Source organism: Danio rerio, chromosome 10 (genome assembly GCF_049306965.1).
Source record: "Danio rerio strain Tuebingen ecotype United States chromosome 10, GRCz12tu, whole genome shotgun sequence".
In the NCBI taxonomy this organism is placed as follows: domain Eukaryota; kingdom Metazoa; phylum Chordata; class Actinopteri; order Cypriniformes; family Danionidae; genus Danio; species Danio rerio.
In genome coordinates this window covers 42427531-42447925 of record NC_133185.1, presented here as the reverse complement: position 1 = coordinate 42447925, position 20395 = coordinate 42427531, and the positions used below count along the sequence as shown (strand labels likewise).

General features: G+C 37.4%; 1 protein-coding gene across 5 annotated transcripts in view; it reads right to left on the bottom strand.

The window, feature by feature from the left end:
- nf1b (neurofibromin 1b) overlaps window positions 1–20395 on the bottom strand; it is a 128182-nt gene that overhangs the window by 15108 nt on the left and 92679 nt on the right. For all 5 annotated transcript variants that reach the window (XR_012386487.1, XR_012386488.1, XR_012386489.1 and 2 more), the window contains 10 exons: window positions 18957–19150; window positions 16828–16968; window positions 12810–13089; window positions 12503–12717; window positions 10184–10245; window positions 6101–6242; window positions 3979–4080; window positions 3761–3901; window positions 1989–2115; window positions 1400–1531 (listed from right to left, as the gene is read on the bottom strand). Coding sequence is in view for 2 of the 5 variants with exons in the window: in XM_005169189.6 (XP_005169246.2) it covers window positions 1400–1531; window positions 1989–2115; window positions 3761–3901; window positions 3979–4080; window positions 6101–6242; window positions 10184–10245; window positions 12503–12717; window positions 12810–13089; window positions 16828–16968; window positions 18957–19150 (1536 nt within the window). In the remaining 3 variants the exon portion in view is untranslated. The remainder of the gene's footprint in view (window positions 1–1399; window positions 1532–1988; window positions 2116–3760; window positions 3902–3978; window positions 4081–6100; window positions 6243–10183; window positions 10246–12502; window positions 12718–12809; window positions 13090–16827; window positions 16969–18956; window positions 19151–20395) is intronic.

Below are 20395 nucleotides of genomic sequence, written 5' to 3'. Positions count from 1 at the left end.
ACAAAAACCGCCCTACTTTCATCTGAGAAATATCATTAAGTTACGAAATATGCTATCCATCTCAGATGCAGAAAAGCTAGTCCATGCTTTTATGACTTCTAGGCTGGACTACTGTAATTCTCTGTTTGCTGGCTGCCCAGCATCCATTATTAACAAACTTCAGCTAGTACAAAATGAAGCAGCCAGAGTTCTTACCAGGTCTAGAAAATATGATCATATCACCCCGATTTTATCCTCCTTACACTGGCTGCCTGTTAAGTTTTGTATTGAATTTGAAATATTGCTTCTTACCTATAAAGCTTATATATAATATATAATAATCTAGCTCCTGTTTATCTAACCAACCTTCTGTCTTGCTACAATCCAACTCACTCTTTAAGATATCAAAACTCAGGGCTTCTGGTAGTACCTAGAATAGCAAAGTCGAGTAAAGGAGGTCGAGCCTTCTCATTTATGGCTCCTAAACTTAGGAATAGCCTTCCTGATAATGTCCGAGACTCAGACACACTCAATTCAAAACTAGATTAAAAACCTATCTTTTTAGTAAAGCATACACTCAGTGCATAATTTAGCGGTGTGATACATGAATGTGCTCCACGCAGGTTTCTGCATCTCGTTTATATACACTATGAACAGCAGCTACGCTAATTATTCTCTTTATTCTCTGTTTCCACCTGGGAATATTCATCCCGAGGCCCACAGACTATGCAGCGCCACTGATTCGATCCATGACCAGTGACGAGATGATCCCAAGGAATCTTATTTAATATAAATTTGGCCTACTAACTTTTAAATATTATTGTAAGTTATTTTGTAAGATCAGCACCAGATTTGGCTTCAGTACTGACTAAACTAATGTATATGCACAAAAAAAATATTTTACAGCATCCTAAAGAAAATATATATTTAAATGACAGATTTGTAGGGGGTGTACTCATATATTCTGAGCACTATATATATCCATGTAACAAAATAGTTTTGAATAATTTTCTTTCATTTGCATAATGAATATATACAATACAAACAAACAAACTTGCAATTAATCTTTGCCCAGCATTAAAATAGTTATACTTCAATTAAAATTGGGCATTAATTCAAGAAATACATGGTATACTAATTCGAACATGTTAAGTAAAAAATAAAATAGTTACCATAACTCTGTGTATTCAAGTGCTGCTGAAGTGGAGACTTATTGCCCAGAGCAAATAATAATAATAATAATTTAAAGAAAGGACTGATAAAGTGCAACAAAACACACAAATATATTTTGGATATTAACTTTCCATGTAACTAAAAAACCCATCTAAAATCTCAAAATTGACAACAAAAATGAGTGTTTTCCCTTGTAGGGTCTCGCCAAATATCTAATGTGAAGACATAAGATGTTATAATCCATTACCTGCCAGATACGCCACACTCTGTGTGTTCACCTCAAATTTATCACAGTTCTGGTGTTTTCCTACTAACGCCAACAGCATGTGCAGGATGCGGATGGTACGTGCCACTGTGGTGGGGGAGGGGTGTCTGAACCCTGGCAATACAAATCAGAAAAATGATCAAACACACACATTTAAACATTCATTTATTAATTTTCCTTCAGCTTAGCCCCTTATTTGTCAGGAGTTGTCACAGTAGAATGAACCGTCAACTATTCCGGCATATGTTTTATGTAGCAGATGCCCTTCCAGCCGCAACCCAATACTGGAAAACACCCATGTACACTCATTCACACATACTCCTACAATACAGACAATTTAGTTGATTCAATTCAGCTATAGCGGATGTCTTCGGACTGTAGGGGAAACCAGAGCACGCAGAGGAAACCCTCGCCAACATGCGGAGAACATGCAAACTCCCCACAGAAATGCAAACTGGCCCAGCCGGGACTCGAATCAGCGAAACTTCTTGCTGTGAAGTGCAGTGCTAACCACTGTGCCACCATGCCATTCCCACGTTTGAACAATTTAGCATAAAACCCACTCGTTTACCTTTCAACAGGTGACCGACCAAAGCAAAATTGAAGTTGGAGTTAAAATTGAGGCCAACAAAGTGGTCCATTTGTTTACAGTGCCATTCCAGAGGCTGACGGATCTCCATAAACACCTCCTCGAGACTCTGAAAGATAGAACAAATCCTTTATTTGCTTTCACTATTTAACTAAATGTTTATTTAAATATTTTTGTGTAGCTATTTTGATAATGCCCTTCAAAAAACTAATTAAAATACAATCATTACATTTTGAAATGGGAGTGTGAGATTTTTTTTGTTTATGATTATATGATAATTGTTTTGAACAATGTGTAATTTGTCATACTGAGTATCACTTGTGACTTATTTTGAAAAAAACAACCAAAACATCTTAGAGAATGACCTTAAAATGTATAAAAGGGAAAAACAGTTGATTATACAAGCAAGAGCTTTTTTTCAAATACAGGAAGTGAGCATTATGAATGCAAATGTGATGTTAATTTTATTAAGCAATTCAATAAACTGTACTAAATATTACTGTCACCATCCCACCAATGGGACGCTACTATTAAATTCCTATTATTACAAGCTATTTATAGTTGAAAATAATGAAAACATTTTTATGGATGATTTTAGAGACTAAATTCAAATCAAATATTACCAAAGTACCAAAACACTTCAGTATTTTATGTCTACTTTATAAGCATTGTCAAATGTATGAAAAAATATGGGTCACATTCCACAAAACATACAGGGTGCACTTGTATGGTCACCAGTGTAAACTCTGGTGTTGATGTCTGCTACTGCGGCCAAACAAAATCTTACTGAAAGCTAATTTTTTGAGATATCAACTTTAAATTTGGAGTATACTTTTTTCAGATATTTAGTTTTGATTTAATGTTAACTTTAGGCTAAAATTGTTTTAGTAAAATACCCATTATATGTAATACAGTGGTCCCTCGCCATAATGCAGTTCACCTTGCAGATTTTTTATATAATTTGATATGCTTTTTTTTAATGCATTATTTTCTGTGCCTGATTGGCTGTAGACCACTGTCAATCAATCTCCTCTGTGTCTCCTGTACTGTACAGAATAAGTTCAGCTGAATTTACAGAACTTTTCAATCACTAGCAGTGCTGTACTGTATGTTTGCAAGTTTTCTCCCCTACCCTATAAGGTTGAGGAAACGTTCGGCACTTTCAAAGGCACCTGCGGCAACACCCAAAAGGCAGGAGAAGATGTTAACAATCACAAAAAACGTGTGATTTCTGGACATGCTTAAGGAAGGTAGAAGTTTATTGAGTGTTTATACAAGAGAGAAAAGTGTGAAAATGTAAATGATTGTCTGAGTAAAGTGCATAAAGTGTGTAGTGAGAGGTTTTACAGCCTTAAAACATCTATAATAATTGTAAAAAATAAAGCTGACTACTCTGCGGATTTACCACAAATTAACGAGAGACCACTGTATAGAAAGATACCTTTATTGTTTAATTATTTTCATAAACATAAATGCATATAACCTTTGTTTTATATGTTTTAAACAGTTTTTTTTTTACTTCAGCTACAATCTGACATCTGTCTTCTTTAAAAAAAGTCCAAGATTAAATCTCTGCACCTGCACTGAAGATTGGCAATCATTGAAGTTGAACATGTCATTTTTATCTCTATGTTCAAAAAGTGAGAATAGCAGTTAAGGCGTTAATACTGAGTGATTAACATTTTAGATGTAACGAGTAGAAGGTGGCTAATAATTGGTTGTTTCCTATTTTAGAGTGTTGTCCTTCACTGTACCTTGTCGTTGAAGACTCTCAGGCTATCGAGTGTGTGTAGGTTCTGTTCAAGCAGAGCAGTTCCTGCAGAATACAGATTCACCTCATCCAACTGCAGTACGGCCACAGCGACCCAGAACAGAGCTTTGTGCATCGCTGAGTCCTGAATGACGACGCACAGTTAAACAAAGTCCACGCTCACACACTCGCATATACAAGGAAAACACTGTCACTGGATACCTTGTTGAGCAAAGGTTGTAGTTTAGTGAGAGCAATGACTGTGGCTTCGATTAGCACCTGGCTGTTACAGTTATCGGGACCCTTCAGGCAGCTCTCCAAACCCTGAGGAAAAACAACAACAAAACATCTTAAATCAGGGTTTCTGCAGGTTTCAAATGTAAGACTTTTTAAAGGAGACCTGTTGTGCCCCTTTTTACACAAAGTATACCAATGATGTTTTATAACTGTTTAAAACTGATTTTTTAGGCTTTGATCCAAATTCTGTCATTTTGGTGACTGTCACTTTAAATTCAAATGAGATTGTGTTGTTTTCAAAAAAGGGCGGAGCTACAAATGCCCATGTGTCAGCATAGTAGCAGATTTAAAAACAAGACTGACATTCTATGCTAATGAGGAAGAGACTGTCACTAATGGGAGGGGTTTTCCATCTCTGATGACACGTACAAAAGGAGAATTCCAATCAAAGTGTTACTGCAGACTTTTTATCGAGTGTGATTATGATTTTTTTTTATTAATAAATGTTTACCATTAGAAGATGGTTATATTCCACTGGTTGTAAATACCATGCAACTGTTTAAACTTTAAAAAAAGTGCTTTTTTTGAACATTTTGTACAATTTTACTGTAAATATATCAAAACTCAACTTGATTAGTAATATGCATTGCTGAACCCTTTGAGAATTTTAATTAAAGCATTTAGATTTCTTGAACTCTTTAACCCTTTTAAGATATTTAATTAGTTGAACCTTAGCCAAATATTGTCCTGTCCCAACAAACTATACATCAATGGAACAATTTTTTTTTTTTCACGTTTCAGAAAAATGTAAATTGTTCCAAAAGTGACTGGTTTCGTGAAGGGTCAAATATGTTCAGATCAAGATCTCGTACTTTATTATTTGCCAAAGCAGAGCAACAACAGTATACAACAGGGGTCACCAATCTCAGTCCTGGAGGGCCAGTGTCCCTGCAGGAGTCAGCTCCAACCTGCTTTAACACACCTGCCTGGATGTTTCAAGTATACCTAGTAAGGCCTTGATTAGCTTGTTCAGGTGTGTTTGATTAGGGTTGGAGCTAAAATATGTAGGACACCGGCCCTCCAGGAACAAGTTTGGTGACCCCTGGTATACAATTAAGATTAAGTAATGATTGCAAGCTCATTTTTAAAGCTAGCCCATAGTTGTCCCATACTAGCCTAGAGTGCCATTTGAGGTTAAAAACTAGCCTAGAGCGCATTCTGTTGTTTAATATTAGCCTAAAATGCTGCCTGCTGTTAAAAAATAGCCTAGAGCACCATCTGCTGGTGAAAAATAGCCTAGAGCCCCATTTGCTGCAAAAAAGTAGCCTAGAGCCCATTCTTTTGGAAAAAAAAAGCTAGCCTAGAGCTCTATCTGCTTTTAACACCTAGCCTAGAGCCCTATCTGCTGGTAAAAACTAGCCTAGAGCTCTATTTGCAGTTAAAAACTAGCCTAAAGCCCCATTTGCTGTTAAAAACTAGCCTAGAGCACCATCTGCTGTAAAAAAAAACTAGCCAAGAGCACCATCTGCTAGTAAAAGCTAGCCTAGAGAACCATCTGCTGGAAAAAAATAGCCTAGAGCGCCATCTGTTGGTAAAAGCTAGCCTACAGCGCCGTCTGCTGTTAAAAACTAGCCTAGAGCATCATCTGCTAATAAAAACTAGTCTAGAGCACCATCTGCTGAAATAAACTAGCCTAGAGCGCTATCTGCTGTTAAGACTATCCTAGAGTGCCATTTGCTGTCACAAACTAGCCCAAAGCCCCATTTCCTGTTAAAAACTAGCCTGGAGTGCCATTTGCTGTCAAAACTAGTTCAGAGTGCCTTCTGCTGTTTAAAATGAGCCTAGAATGCTGCCTGCTGTTAAAAAGTAGCCTAGAGCATCATTTGCTGGTTAAAAGCTAAAAGTAGAAAATGACTGGTTTTGTGGATGGTCAAAAATGTTCAGATCAAGATCTCACACTTTACTATCTGCCAAAGCAGAGCAACAACAGTATACAATACACTTTATGTATTGAATGCAAGTTCATTTTCAAAGCTAGCCCAAAGTTGCTCGATACAGTAGTTGCTTGAGAGGAAGGTGTTGTGTTTTGAGAAAGATGTTTTCTAACCCGGTCGATGCTGAGGAGAAGGCTGGCCTTGCTCAGGATCCGTATGATCTGTTTCATCTGCGTATGTGTGACTCGTTTGCTGATGCAGCCGAATACCACAAGTGCCCGTGGTTGGAGGGATGGATTATATTGAAATGCAAACCTGCACAATAAATGCACATTTTCATATTCATCAAAAATATGTCTTGAACACATGCTTGTGTATAGAGCTGTGGTGAAAAAATGTTTAGTGCTGTTAAAAATTAGCCTAGCACCCCTTCTACTGTTAACAACTGGCCTAGAGCACCATCTGTTGTTAAAAACTAGCCTGGACACCATTTGCTGGTAAAAACTAGCCTACAGTGCTATCTGTTGGTAAAAGCTGGCCTAGAGCGCCATCTGCTGTTTAAAACTAGCTTAGCACGCTGTCTGCTGTTTAAAACTAGCCTAGAATGCTACCTGCTGGTAAAAGCTAGTCAAGAGTGCCATCTGCTGTTTAAAACTAGCTTAGAGCGTCATCTGCTGTTTAAAACTAGCTTAGAGCGCCATCTACTGTTTAAAACCAGCCTAGAGCAGTCTACCGTTTACAACTAACCTAGAGCGCAGTCTACTGTTTACAACTAGCTTAGAGCGCTGTCTACCATTTAAAAGTATCCTAAATCGCTGTCTGCTGTTAAAAACCAGACTAGATTGTCATCTGCTGGTAAAAGCTGGCCTAGATGCCATCTGCTGTTTAAAACTAGCTTAGAGTCTGTCTACCATTTAAAACTAGCCTAGAGCGCTGTCTGTTGTTTAAAACTAGCTTAGAATGCTGCCTGCTATAACAAACTAGCCTAGAGCACCATCTGCTGGTAAAAGCTAGCCTATAGCGCTGTCTACTGTTTAAAACTAGCCTAAACTGTCGCCTGCTGTTAAAAACTACCCCAGAGCACCATTTGCTGCTGTTTAGAGCTTGCCTAGAGCGCCATCTACTGGTAAAAAAATAGTCTAGAGCAGTGGTTCTCAAACTGTGGTACGCGTACCACTAGTGGTACGCGGGCTTCCTCCTAGTGGTACGTGAAGGAATCGCTGAATAATGAAAGAAACAATTAACACTTTTAATCCTTTAATGCATAATATAACATTGATGTGATCAGCATTGGCTGTTTTGTGAAGCGTACGATCACAGCTCTGTGCTTAGAATATTTATTTTAGTGCATTGTGTCATAAGCTGATGAAAATCAGTTTCCGAAATTTAAGAATTGATTCAGAAGCGTGATTTGACTGACATGAAAAGTGGCCAATCACAGTCGACCTTGTCTAGTTGCGTGAAACGTAAGGGCGGGACAAAGGCTTTCTGTGTTGCAGAGACAGAAAAAACAACTTCAAAACAAATGTTTTGTTGGAATTATACTTCTCGGATGTTTTCACTACAGAGATGTCTAGCAGAGTAATTAAACCGCGGACATATTTCCTGCCTATTTGATGATCTTCATACACGTTTCGCTCTCCGACAGCCAGTCGACTCGCTTCTGACCCGTCACTCCTCTAATACATTCTGAATGGCGGCGCGGGAATGCAGGTATTGCGCAATTACTCATTTCTGCAAATGCGGCGAGTGCTTTATTTTAACACGAGAGCGCATTCATGTACGCAAATCGCTGAAACAGATATGCGAGCTCTTAAACAGGCTTTTTTCAAATGAACTGCAAGTGCTCTCATGATCGTGTGTGTGCTCAGATAGAATACAATCGCGATCTCTCCACTATTAAAGTAGACATTATTTATCTTTGCTCCTTAACTAAATTTAGTCAAAAGTATTCAAAGTTATCAAATATTTAGAAATAGATTGATACATGATCGATGACAATGCTAATGGTCTTCTTATTTGGCTGTGTTGTGAAGGGAAACTTACTTTTAGCAAAGGTGGAACATTTTTTATTTCTTTACGACAAAATAATTATGCTGGAAATGTTTCTGGATGAGGTATTTGTGTGATTTATACATTTAGCTGTATTCTGATCTGTCCTAAAGCATTACAGGTCAAAGCAATCCATTGTTAGCCTACTTATTGTTTATTTATCACAATTTACAATAAGGCTCTTAAAGCACTGCTTTGATAAATGTAGTGTTGTCATATTTCAAATACCTCAAGTAAAATGAAGTAATTTGTTTTATTTTTTTTACTGACAGTGTACTTTTATTTTTTTACGTTTCTATTTTAGATTAAGATCAAGTGTAAAATAAAATCTACATGTGATGTACAGCTATTTAAGAAACAAATTTGCCATATTGTAAAGAAAATAGTGTAAAATATGTAAATAAAAGGCTAAATTTAAATCTTTTTACCATATACTTTAGTTTAACCTTTCAAAGCTTAAAAATATATATTTTAAAAAATGGGCAAAAAGTGTCTCTATGGCCTTAAAGATTATTTGGTAGTTTTACCAGTGCTATTGAAAAAGATTAATTGTCATGAAAGGAAAAATTGACTATACTTCCTTTGTTAGTGCAAATTATACATGTAGCTTTGGGATGTAAGCAATCAAACCATTAAATCAGGTTTACACTTAAAAAAAAGTGATTTCATAATGAAAATCAGATTTTTTTTTTCAAAAGTAACCAACTAGTACTTTTTAAAAGAGTAATTTGTGCTTTTACCTAATATTAGTATTATTTACAAATTTTTTTGTTATTTTAGCAGTGTAATAGTATTTTTACTTGAGTACAAAAAAGATTTCACAAGCACTTAGTGCAGGTTTATTATATTATTAATATATGATTAATAAATATTATTATTAATGGTTTTTATTTGTATCTATTCCTATGCAATATTTTATGGGTTGCTGAGAATACATTTCAGGTCTTCAATACATAGCTTGTCAGTCTTGAAAAAAAAAATAGGTGCTGGAATTGATTTTCATTAGGCTGTGCCTGTATGAACCCTGTCATATGTACATTTAACATTTATTTCAAGATTTGTCTGAAAGTGTATGAATATGACATATAGCCCATATTTATAAGGTCCAAGCAGCATTTCCAGCTTTTGATGAATAGGCTACTATAAATACTTTAGATTTAAGTACAGCAGTTTTCTTTTTACTTTTTAAGAAACAGCACCATTTGTTTTATGAACTTTTAAAAGCACATTTTAACTAAAACTTTTTTTTTTATCTGCAAGCACAGTTAATGTTCAGACTATTTCAAATGTTTAAAGTGACTGACAATAATACATATTCTTACTAATAGGAATTAATCTGCATCGTTTTAAAACTGTGCACACCTGTAGCTGCTTAATTAGGCTTACGACGCTATTTTTTAATACTGGTTAAAAAATAGCGTCGTAAGGTGGTACTTGGAGAGACGATTTTTTTCTAAGGTGGTACTTGGTGAAAAAAGTTTGAGAACCACTGGTCTAGAGCACCATCTGCTGTTAAAAACTGGCCTAGAGAGCCATCTACTGGTAAAAACTTACCTAGAGCACCATCTGCTGGTAAAAGCTAGCCTAGAGCGATGTCTACTGTTTAAAACTAGCCTATAATGCAACCTGCTGTTAAAAACTACCCCAGAGTACCATTTGCTGCTGTTAAAAACTAGCCTAGAGCGCCAACTGCTGTTTAAAAACTAGCCTAGAGCACCATCTGCTGGTAAAAACTAAGCTTGCAATCAATTAAAGATATATAGCAGTTTGAAAATCTTAAAACCAATGTAGAATTGATTTCTTGAACCATTTTTCACCACAGTTCTACTAGTGTACTTAAGCTTTAGTTTATTAATAAATATTTCAAAATATATCAGTTTAAAACAGCGATCAAAGTCAGAAATTATATTTTAAAAATAGATACTCAAAAAGTTGTGTATATTGAGTAAGGCTACAGTGTTAGTAGCGTGTAATCTAAAAACCTCTGGTCATTGCATTTATAAGCATGCATATGATAAGTATAATATTGATGTAAAAACAATGCGGAAAAAATATGATGCAATGTGGACAGACAAAAATCATGCCTTACAAACATGACAGACTTAGTTTAATCATGCAATATCACAATCTGTCAGGCACTTTTGTTCTTCCTGCTTTTATTTTTGTCAAGAGCCACAATTAATATCTGATCCAGGTGTACATACTTCTGCGCCAGATCGGTCCACTGGTCTAGCCATTTACAGCCTGGAATGTCCCTCATGCAAGCCTAAAACAGAGAGGGGAAAAACCCAATCAAACCCTTTCACACAGTGCATGTACATGATGATTTACTGCAGACAGCAATATATAGAGAAATGAAACAGACAGAAGCACAGTTGATCTTTACTTTAGTGTCAAAAGTATAAAAAAAACAGTGAATAGTACATACTGAACAATTTCCAGTAAATGCAGCAGTTAATGGTAACACTTTTTTAAAAAGAACACAGTAAAACTATGGCAGAGCTGAGGTTTAATATTAGTCTGTAAATATATGAATAGGCCTGTCAGGATAAATACATTTTATTGTGAGAAACAGAGCTTGACGTTAACTTTTTGATCACCAGCCACTGTGGCTAGTAGTTTCGAACGTTACTAGCCACTCGCCATTTTCACTAGCCACAATTTCGTTGTTGGGCAAATACATTTTTTTGTATGTACAAAATTTGACTTTGGCATGGAAAAATTACTTGATTAGGATTTTGTGTTATGTCCACATGACACCTCGTTCATTTCACTTTTTGTGTTGTGTGTGGCCTTGCTCAATAAACATGAGCAAATGGGTTGTGGTGTCATAGTGTCACATTGCAATTCGTTTTTATTTCATATGACTTTTCAGGGCTCAACACTAAGGATTTACCAAACCGTTTTCTAGCCACACCAAAAAAATAAATAAAGAAATAAAAAAAAAAAAAAAAAAAAAAAATATATATATATATATATATATATATATATATATATATATATATATATATATATATATATATATATATATTTCTTAGCCCAAAATAACTATAAGCAAAAGAAAGCAGGTGAAAAACATACTATGCGCAATAATGAAAAGATGATCACATGAAAAGTTAAAGCAAAAGCAACCTGCTGCTTGCAGTCTTTTAAAAAATCTGGAGCTCTTGAAAGCCGCAGGAATGTGTGTGCACTTTTTGTCCATTCTCTTTAAAAGAAAATTGATTGCACCAGTTGCGTTTCAGGCACGGATGCTTTGTGCAAAGAGCCGTTTATTTTTAAACTTTTAAAGCCCTCATCATTGTGTCAGGATCGCCTTTGTGTCAACGTGTGCACAATCATCCTCTCATCAGGTATTCACCTGCTTTATTGTACTCACACAAACACAGTTATTATTGACATCTCTCACGCTGGCCCCTCATTGGATGATCCTTATAGTCGAACTCTGCTTTTTAAGAAAACTACAATTTAAAAATGAACTTCAACCAGTCAAAGTGCCTAGTGGAAGTGACTGTCTAACCTGCCACAGCTAAAATCTACCCGCATTTGGCAGGTGTTATAATCAAGCCCTGGTGGAAAAACAGTGACCGAAACTGGGATAAGTGTAATTGTTGTAATTTTAAGACAATTTATGCCATTGAATGAATGTATATGTGGGGTTTTACATTTTTTTTGTAATATGTAGGGACACGTTTTGCAATTTGACATTAAAAAAAGTAAAAAATGTTATGCCTAAGGCTTTGCCAAAGTTGAATATAATTGTCCTTGTTAAAGGCTTTAATGTTCAGCCCTCTCAAAAATATTGTCGAAAAAAAAAAAAGAAATAAGACTCTGATTGGTTTTATGCAGGTTATGCTAAAAACACACACATAACCTAAGAGAATAATTATTCGGACGCGCCTTTAATGATTTTGCACCACGCGATTTAGATTTTGCGCCTAGATCGTTAAAATAGAGCTTTGTAAATATTGACTTTACGGTTATTTCAGATAGTGTGCAATTTTGCAATATTACTTTTCTAGATACAAATGGATTGCAGTTTTGAAACCAAGCTTATTTGGACAACTTTGTCCAAACTGTCAAATGAAGTGATGACCTTCAGAGCCAATTACAATCATATCTATTGAGCTCAACAGCAATCAAATGTTGGTGTGAAATATGTACATGTTTTTTCAGTATGTACATGTATTGGTACCGAATTAATTTACAAAATGTGAAAATTAAACACAATTAGCTAAACTGTTGGCATCATTCTTTTTTTTACGTAAAAATGGAGAGTGATACATCATTCCATCATGATATGCAAATATATTGATTATTGCGACACATGTAATGAGCATTTTGACCAATGAGACCGACAGTAGACAAGGCTACCAGCATGACAAGAAACAGAAACCAAAGTGGCCAAAAAACAGTGGCCAAAAATAGCGTTTCCCTCATCATTGGTCTCCTCAAGGTGAAGGAGATATGATTTATTGCTCGTCGCTTTCCCACACTGCGTCCGATTATGAAGTCTAGCATACCTCCATGATCTCCAGCAGCGCCTCTGTGACCGTCTCCAGAGATGACAGAGCAAAGGTCTCTCTCTCATAGGACCCCGGCGAGAATGAGCGATCCCTGTAGCTGGAACGAAATGCAATGACCGCAGCCGACTTGACCTTGCTGATGCCGAACAGCAGGTAGAACTTCGGCAGGGAGAACTCAGTCAGACTGAGACGCAACACCTGCTTGGTCTCCTCTGCACAGGGTAAGAACAAAACACTTCAGTAATCAATAACTCACTGATCCATCTCAAAAAAACATCTCTCTAGGGCAAAGATGATTGCTTACCGCTGAAGCTCAGCTGGGAGCATGTGCAGAGGGAGTGGATGATGTTGATGACCAAGCCATGCGTGGAGGCCCGCAGAGACAGAGGCCCCGTGGCCACCAGCAGGGTCACCACATGAAACAGGTACGGCAGGTGTGCGGCTACATCCAGAGAGTTGTTGAAGGACAGCATGAGCATGTACCGGGCCAGGATGGCGATATCATCCCACATCAGGTGCTGCTCCAGTGTTGGTGTGGGCGACAGACACGTCTTATCGATGATTTTGCACATGCGAATGATCACCTGTGGATCGGTGCCATAGAACTCATGTTATATGTCAATGAGAGAACACCAGTGTCTTTATTGTGAATGAAAATAAATGTAAAACATTTGGTAAATGAAATAAATCTGAAGGTAAACAGATTGTTGTAAACAGAAAATTTAAACTACATTTCAAATGAAACAATGTGTAAAATTTCAAACCCTTATTATAGACCTTTTTCACAAGAGGGTCCTCGAAAGCCTAAAACTCCGTAAAAGTTTTTAAAGAGTCCTTACTATGGGTTTTTGAGAATGACCTTCCATGTAGTGTGTAACACAGCTCTAAGTAAAGTGAAATATCCAGCTAAGGCTTAAATCTAAAAGTGGACAGTGTTTAAAACTATTGATTCATTTATAAAAGAGTCAACTCATAGTGCTTCAAATGAATCGTCTTGATAACGAGTCTTTAGCCATTTCGGCGTGATGTCGATACAAAAATTTAAACCTGCGGGACTAAACCTGCTCACAAACACAGAAGAAGAGGAAGAGAAACAGATTCTGAAGACATGAGTCATTAAGACGCTGTGCTCAGCTCAATATTATTGGAAGTGTGAATGAAAGTTAGTGTTATTTTCTCTCCCCAAAGATGAAACTGTGAAGAGTCAGTGGTTGAGGTTTATTTTTGCAAAAATACCTCAGCATTACAGCCCAGCCTGTGTTGTTCCCGTCATTTTTCTGACGAGTGCTTCTGCAATCTACACGCTTACAATGGGAGATTCGTCGGACATTTGTTAAAGGAAGGATCAGAAAAGAGTATTGATGTTTGAGACTTTGAATAAAATTTAAAAGACTTAATAATTTTCAAACCGACTCAACCTTCCAACTAAATTAATATCTGGTTTCCAAAATGTCAGCTTTAAATTGGCTACTACCAAAAGAGAAAGATAACAGATACAGTATAGGTTGTGCAAGGATTGCAGGCTAAATGTCAATTTTGTTTGCCCCTTTGCGATGAGACATGAATGCCGCCTTAAATCTGAGGTTCCAGTCTTCTGAAGCTGGTCACACACCGGATGCGCCTCGCAGATGACAGTTGGAAGTAACATTTGCCGGGTGCGCACACTCGCATGTTATTTAAAATAAAAATATGAACAGTGTCCTGAGTTGTAGATGGGTGCTGTGGACAGCTGCCGACTTGCAGCACCGGTGTGTGTACACTGATAGAAATCTATGTTTAAATTCTAAAATGCTTGACGCGGTGCCGCAGCACATCCGGTGTGCAACCCCCTTGACTGCTAAAGGGTAAAACTTTGGGTAATTTATTTTTTCCATTTGCGTCTATAACACATGAAAAAGACTCCCATATATACTTGTCTGATGTGGGTTTCCTAACAGTAAACTGACCGTTTTCTAATGCAAGCTGAACTTTATTCAAGGACAGCTCTGAGAACCGTTATGCAGATGATGCGTGCACAGACTGTGCGACTAAAACTCACACGCAGAAAGCACTGGTGATGTGTCCATCATGTGTAACAGTCGTGAGCACTGGCTGTACCGGTGCTCAATAAGAATGAGAAAAATCACAGATATGCTGTTCTGAAATAATGCCGGGACCCAGGAGAGCTATATTGTTAGATTGCTCCCATTCAAATTTAGACTAGAGTTACCTCTGAAATTTATTCCTGAAGAAATCTGGTTGAGTCCCGCAGCTCCCATGGCGCAGCCATGAGAATGCAGACCTCTATACCGTAGCACCCGGAGGAAACCCAGCCAACTGACCCAGCTGGTACTCGAACCAGCAACCTTCTTGCTATGAGGCGACAGTGCTTAGAAAAACAAATAAACGAATGGATCCTGCTTTTCACTTATAGCTCATAAACTAGTGTCTGCAACATTTTTACCACTGCTTGACTATGGTGATATTTTATATACGAATGCCCTAACCAAATGCCTTTAGTCTTTAACCTCTGTTCACCACAGTGCCTTGAGGTTTGTTACAGGCTGCGGTAGACTAACACATCATAGTGAACTGTATGCCAAAGCTGAGTGGCCTCACACAGTATGACTCTAGTCTACAAGGCTCTTCTTGGTCTGGCATATCCTTGTTCCCTTCTTCATAGGTCAAAAAGCCACTATGCCCAACGTTCAAGTGATATTTATCATTTGTCTGTTTCTCAGGTTTGAACTGAAATAGGGAAGTGAGCTTTTAGTCATGCCGCCCCCTTATTCTGGAATATTCTTCAGTCTGAACTCAAAATGTCTGAGCTCATCCCAATTAAATCATTGCGTTCCATCCTGTACACCAGGGGTGTCCGCACTTGGTTCTGGAGGGCCGATGTCCTGGAGAGTTTAGCTCCAACCCTATTCAAACACACCAGAACCAGCTAATCGAGCTCTTACTAGATATACTAGAATCTTCCCGGCATGTGTGTTGAAGCAAGTTGGAGCTAAAGTCAGCAGGACACTGGGCCCTCCAGGACCGACTTTGGACACCTCTGCTGTACACCAAACAACCACAATCCATTTCTGAGTGTTTGTGTTTTTAACATATTATAATTTGGTATTGCTGAAAGACTAAACAGTATATTTCTATATTATTATTATTATATTATTATCGTGTGCTGTTATTAAAGTCGTGTGCTGCAGACCTCTTGGCCAGGTTAATGCTTGTAAATGTCATCTCGATCTCAATGGGTTTTTACCTGGTTAAATAAAGAAATGTATAAGTTTGAGCTTTGGTTGACTATGATTCATTGCGGTGCATTGCTATTGTATTATTATGATGTCATGTGTCAACTGTGACCTTAAAAATGCACTTCCTGCATTGACATTAACCTGGTTTGTTGCACATGCAAGTGATAATTCTCCATAAATCAATAGCATTCAACACTAGTCTAGCTTCACACTTTCAGTGTCTTACAGTTGTTCTAAGCACCCTTACTAAAGAGTCCCAAAAAAGAGATACAGTATGGTTCATTGTCTTAGCACTTCTGACAGTGCGTGCCTTACTGTACTGTAAACCAAACAGCTAAGTGGAAAAAACCCATTAGAGGCAACATTTATCAGAAGTTCATTCCTTCATTCGGTTTAGTCCCTTTATTTTATCAGGGGTCGCTACAGTGGAATGAACCACCAACTATTCTGGCATATGTTTTAAGCAGCGGATGCCGTTCCAGCTGCAACCCAATACTGGGAAACACTCATACACTCACATTCACACACATATACTCTGGTCAATTTAGCTTCAATTCACCTATAGGGGATGTCTTTGCACTCTCTGGGAAACCAGAGCACAGAAGATAACAATTTATTTGGGGATGAATAATTACGCACATTAATGTATTGAGAGACATTCTCATTATAAACCAGCAGCAGAATGGAAACTGGTCATAGTTGAAATGACATATGTAAAAGTCTAGTTCAGACCATCTAAAAGGGAACTCAGTGTAGCAACCACAAGACCAAGACATGAGCACCAACACAGTGTTTCAATGCAAAGAGAGAATTAGAGAAAGACCTGACCAGGGTGGTTAAAGAGAACAAAAGCAACAGCAAGAGAAGAGGAAGCCAACCAAACCGCATCGATGACGCATACTGTGCTCATACAAATAACCGATCCTGATATAGCATTTCATCACATTACAGGCTTTTCACTGCTTCGTTACATGTTCATCTTTATTCTTAAAACTGGGACAAGTTTCATCTGCTCTTAATTTAATGTTTAACCTTTGCCATTTTATATGAACTATCCTAAAGTTTCTTTCTGGGCATAAACGTTACCTTGCTTGACACCAATTTGACATTCCCAGAAGCCAAAGCCACTGCAGTGTCCGCCATCACTTCAGCTTTGATGGATCCGAGACCTCCTGTCGCACTGGTTTTAATGAAACTGTCCAGAACTACATCAAGGAGATCAGTTATCTGTGAACAGAGGAAGCCGACATGAGCTCAACATAGTCATGAGCAATGATCTATACAAGTCAAATTCTGTATATGTGGATTATATTCATTAATGAATGAGCCTTTAAGTAAGTGAGTGCTGCACACTGTACATGTCAGAAACTACAGTGTTAAAACCTCTTCGGACACTGTGTCCATTACAACGGACATCACATGTCAGCCCTATACTGGTCTCACGGTTCGGTTCCGATTATCATGCCATCGATTCGGTTCAATTCGATATCTAGGTGCATTGACGATGCTTTCTATACACAGTGTTATATTTTGGGGGGAGGCTATAACAAGCTGTTTGTATAAACACACAGCACCACACTGTCTCTCATTCACACACATACACATACATAGACAGCACCAAACAAACAAACAAACACAAACACACACAAACACACAAAAAAAAGAAAAGAAAAAGAAAAAGAAGCTCTTTTTCGACGGTCCCTTACTGAGAGCTCCGCTCAGCGCGAGCTCTCCCGGCTAAACGCATATTGTGAGGGCTTAAACAGAGCAGTGGTCGTAATGTTGAGCGAAAAAAGGAAAAACACAGCTGTGAAACATAACCAGCTTTGTCTTTTTGTAGGAAACACACTTTAGATCTTTTTAGGGTAAGAGGTTTTTGAGTTATTACCGTCTATCACTAAACGTGTCTGGAATATCGAAAACAAAACCAACTTAACCGCGCTCATTTCTGGTGCCCCCCTGGATGTACAACGCCCTTAGCATTTGCCTTTACTTCCTACGTCATGGACCGGCCCTGAGTTGGCTCCTGAGTGTCGTAAATACCTGAGCTCACCTCCCTCGCGAAAGAGCGCTAGGAGATAAATGACGTCAGTACATAATAACCGGTTATGATTATTACTGAACCGATACTGAATTGTCCACGTCTGCATCACGGTGCACCGAAAAAACAATTAATTTTGACACCCCTATTGAGCATATAGCAGATAGACAAATATCTCAGATGTGGACATAATGTCGAGTGATGAGGAAGATGAAGATACAGTTTTTTATAAACAAGGTGCAATCTATACAACAAAACCCTCAAATTTAAAATAAAAATGTTTTAATGTTAATTTTTGTGATTTTGAAAACAAATGTCAAGATTATACTCAGTGGCGGATTTACTGCAGGGATGGACAATATGGGCGATCGCCCAGGGAGGCATCTTACTGTGGGCAGCAGAGGGAAACAATGCAAAAAAAATTACCAAAAAATAAATAAATAAAAACCTGCCTCAGTAAAAGCTTGGAGATACGATTTACTTTGTGCAGGTGTATTAATTTAGAGTGGTAACCACAGAACAAAAATGTTAGGGGCCATTCACATTTGCCGTGTTTTGCAAGCGCAAGTTTGTTACTCTCTATGAGCAACCGAAACAACGCTGGTGAAAGCAAACTGACACGTGTGCAGAAAACATTTAAGATCTTAATGTCCTAAAAGATGTATTTTCCTGTAAATATTATCAGGTTGGACGAAGTGTGTATGCGAAACGATCAGTGTTTGAACACAGAGCTTATTATTTACAATCTCTGAAAAGCCGATGGGAAAAGCTTTAGCTTTAGCTTTAACTTGCTTCAACACACCTACCAGGAAGTTTCTAGTATCTAGTAAGAGCTTGATTATCTGGTTCAAGTGTGTTTGATTAGAGTTAGAGCTACACTCTCAAGGACACTGGCCCTCCAGGACCGAGTATGGACACCCCTGGCCTACAAGGTGACGTTATAGTCACTCCACTCTATTACAGTCCAATGAAGGCGGAGCAAACATCACAAAAAAAGGAGTAGGGGTGAAATCAGCGAATATACTCAACTAAATAAATCAACATATGTATTTGAGCACTATTAATAATTATATCAAATCAAATTTACATAGTCCTTAAAGTGGCTCCATCCTGCAGTCTAAACAGCTCCTCAGCAAAACCTTCACAGGAATGTATTTGAAATCAATTTTGTTACCTGGCCCAAGCTCCCCCAGATCTTGGCCTGAATGGATGGATACATCTGCTTTTCGTTGATGGTCATGGTAATGAGTTTGTCCAGAATGGCAGTGACTCGTTGCCTTTTGGCATCATCGCTATGCTTGCAGAAGCGTACCAGGTTCAGCAGCCAAGGAGTCATGTACTCTAAACACAGGTGCTTTAGTTCTATACCTGGATATAAAGACAAAAGTCATTAGTAACCAGACAGGACCGCAAAGTAATGTACATGTTTAAAAAATGTCAGCATAATATACATCACAACAAATATATCCTGACGTTGTGATGGCTGTTTGTGTTAATTTAAATTTTATTTATTATGTACCCTTTAAAGTTCATAACATTTTATTGGTATTCGGATTGCGTGATGCACTTTATTAAATAAAAATAATTTATTTAAAGGGATAGTTCACCCAAAAATAAACAATTACGCACCATTTACTCTATATAGTGTGTAATACCCTTTAGCATGGTAATAGATTTTGGATGTATAAATCGATTTTTTTATTTATTTTTTTTTACAATTTTTAAAGTTGATAACATTTTATTGGTATTCTGATTGAGTGATGCAATGTTTTAAATGAGTATTTGACTTATAGGGATAGTTCACTCAAAAAACATTTACCCACCATTTATTCTATACTGCAGCATTACCCCTTAGTGTAATAATGTGGATTTTAATTTAAATATATAATTTTTGTGTAATTTTAAAAGCTGATAACATTTTATTTTGTTGTTCTGCTTGATTGATGTAACTGGTTAAATGAGTATTTGATTTAAAGGGATAGTTTACCCACAAATGAACATTTACCCACCATTTACTCTATACTGCAGCAATACCCCTTAGTATAGTAATAGATTTTAGATATGAAATGTATTATTTTTGTACAACTTTAAAAAGTTGAGAACATTGTATTGGTGTTTTGATTAATTGATTGATTGATGTAATTGGTTAAATATGACTATTCCCAGGAGGCACACAACATCATAAGACGTTAATATTGACTTATTTAGGTTGTGACGTCAGGTGACCAAAATTCCAAGGCTAGTCAATGCCTAAGGACAATGTTATTTTGATGTTCAATAACAATGTTGATATTTGGTTGATTTTTGGTTGTGTTGGAAGGTGATCAAAATCCAACGTCAAACCAACATCTTAAAAACATACGTCATATTGACGTCAAATACTGACATTTATTCGTCAGGTATGGCAACCAAAATCCAACGTCTGATAGACGTCATATTGGCAACATCCACACAGCGTCAAGCTGTAACATCATTAGATGTTGATATTAGTTTGTTTTTAGGTTGTGTTGGATCTCTCCAGCTTTGGACACTAACGTCGATCTGATGATGGGTTCTGACGTCAACCCCGAAGGCACTATTTTCTGATGGATGTCTGCTCCAGGATGGAGTAAC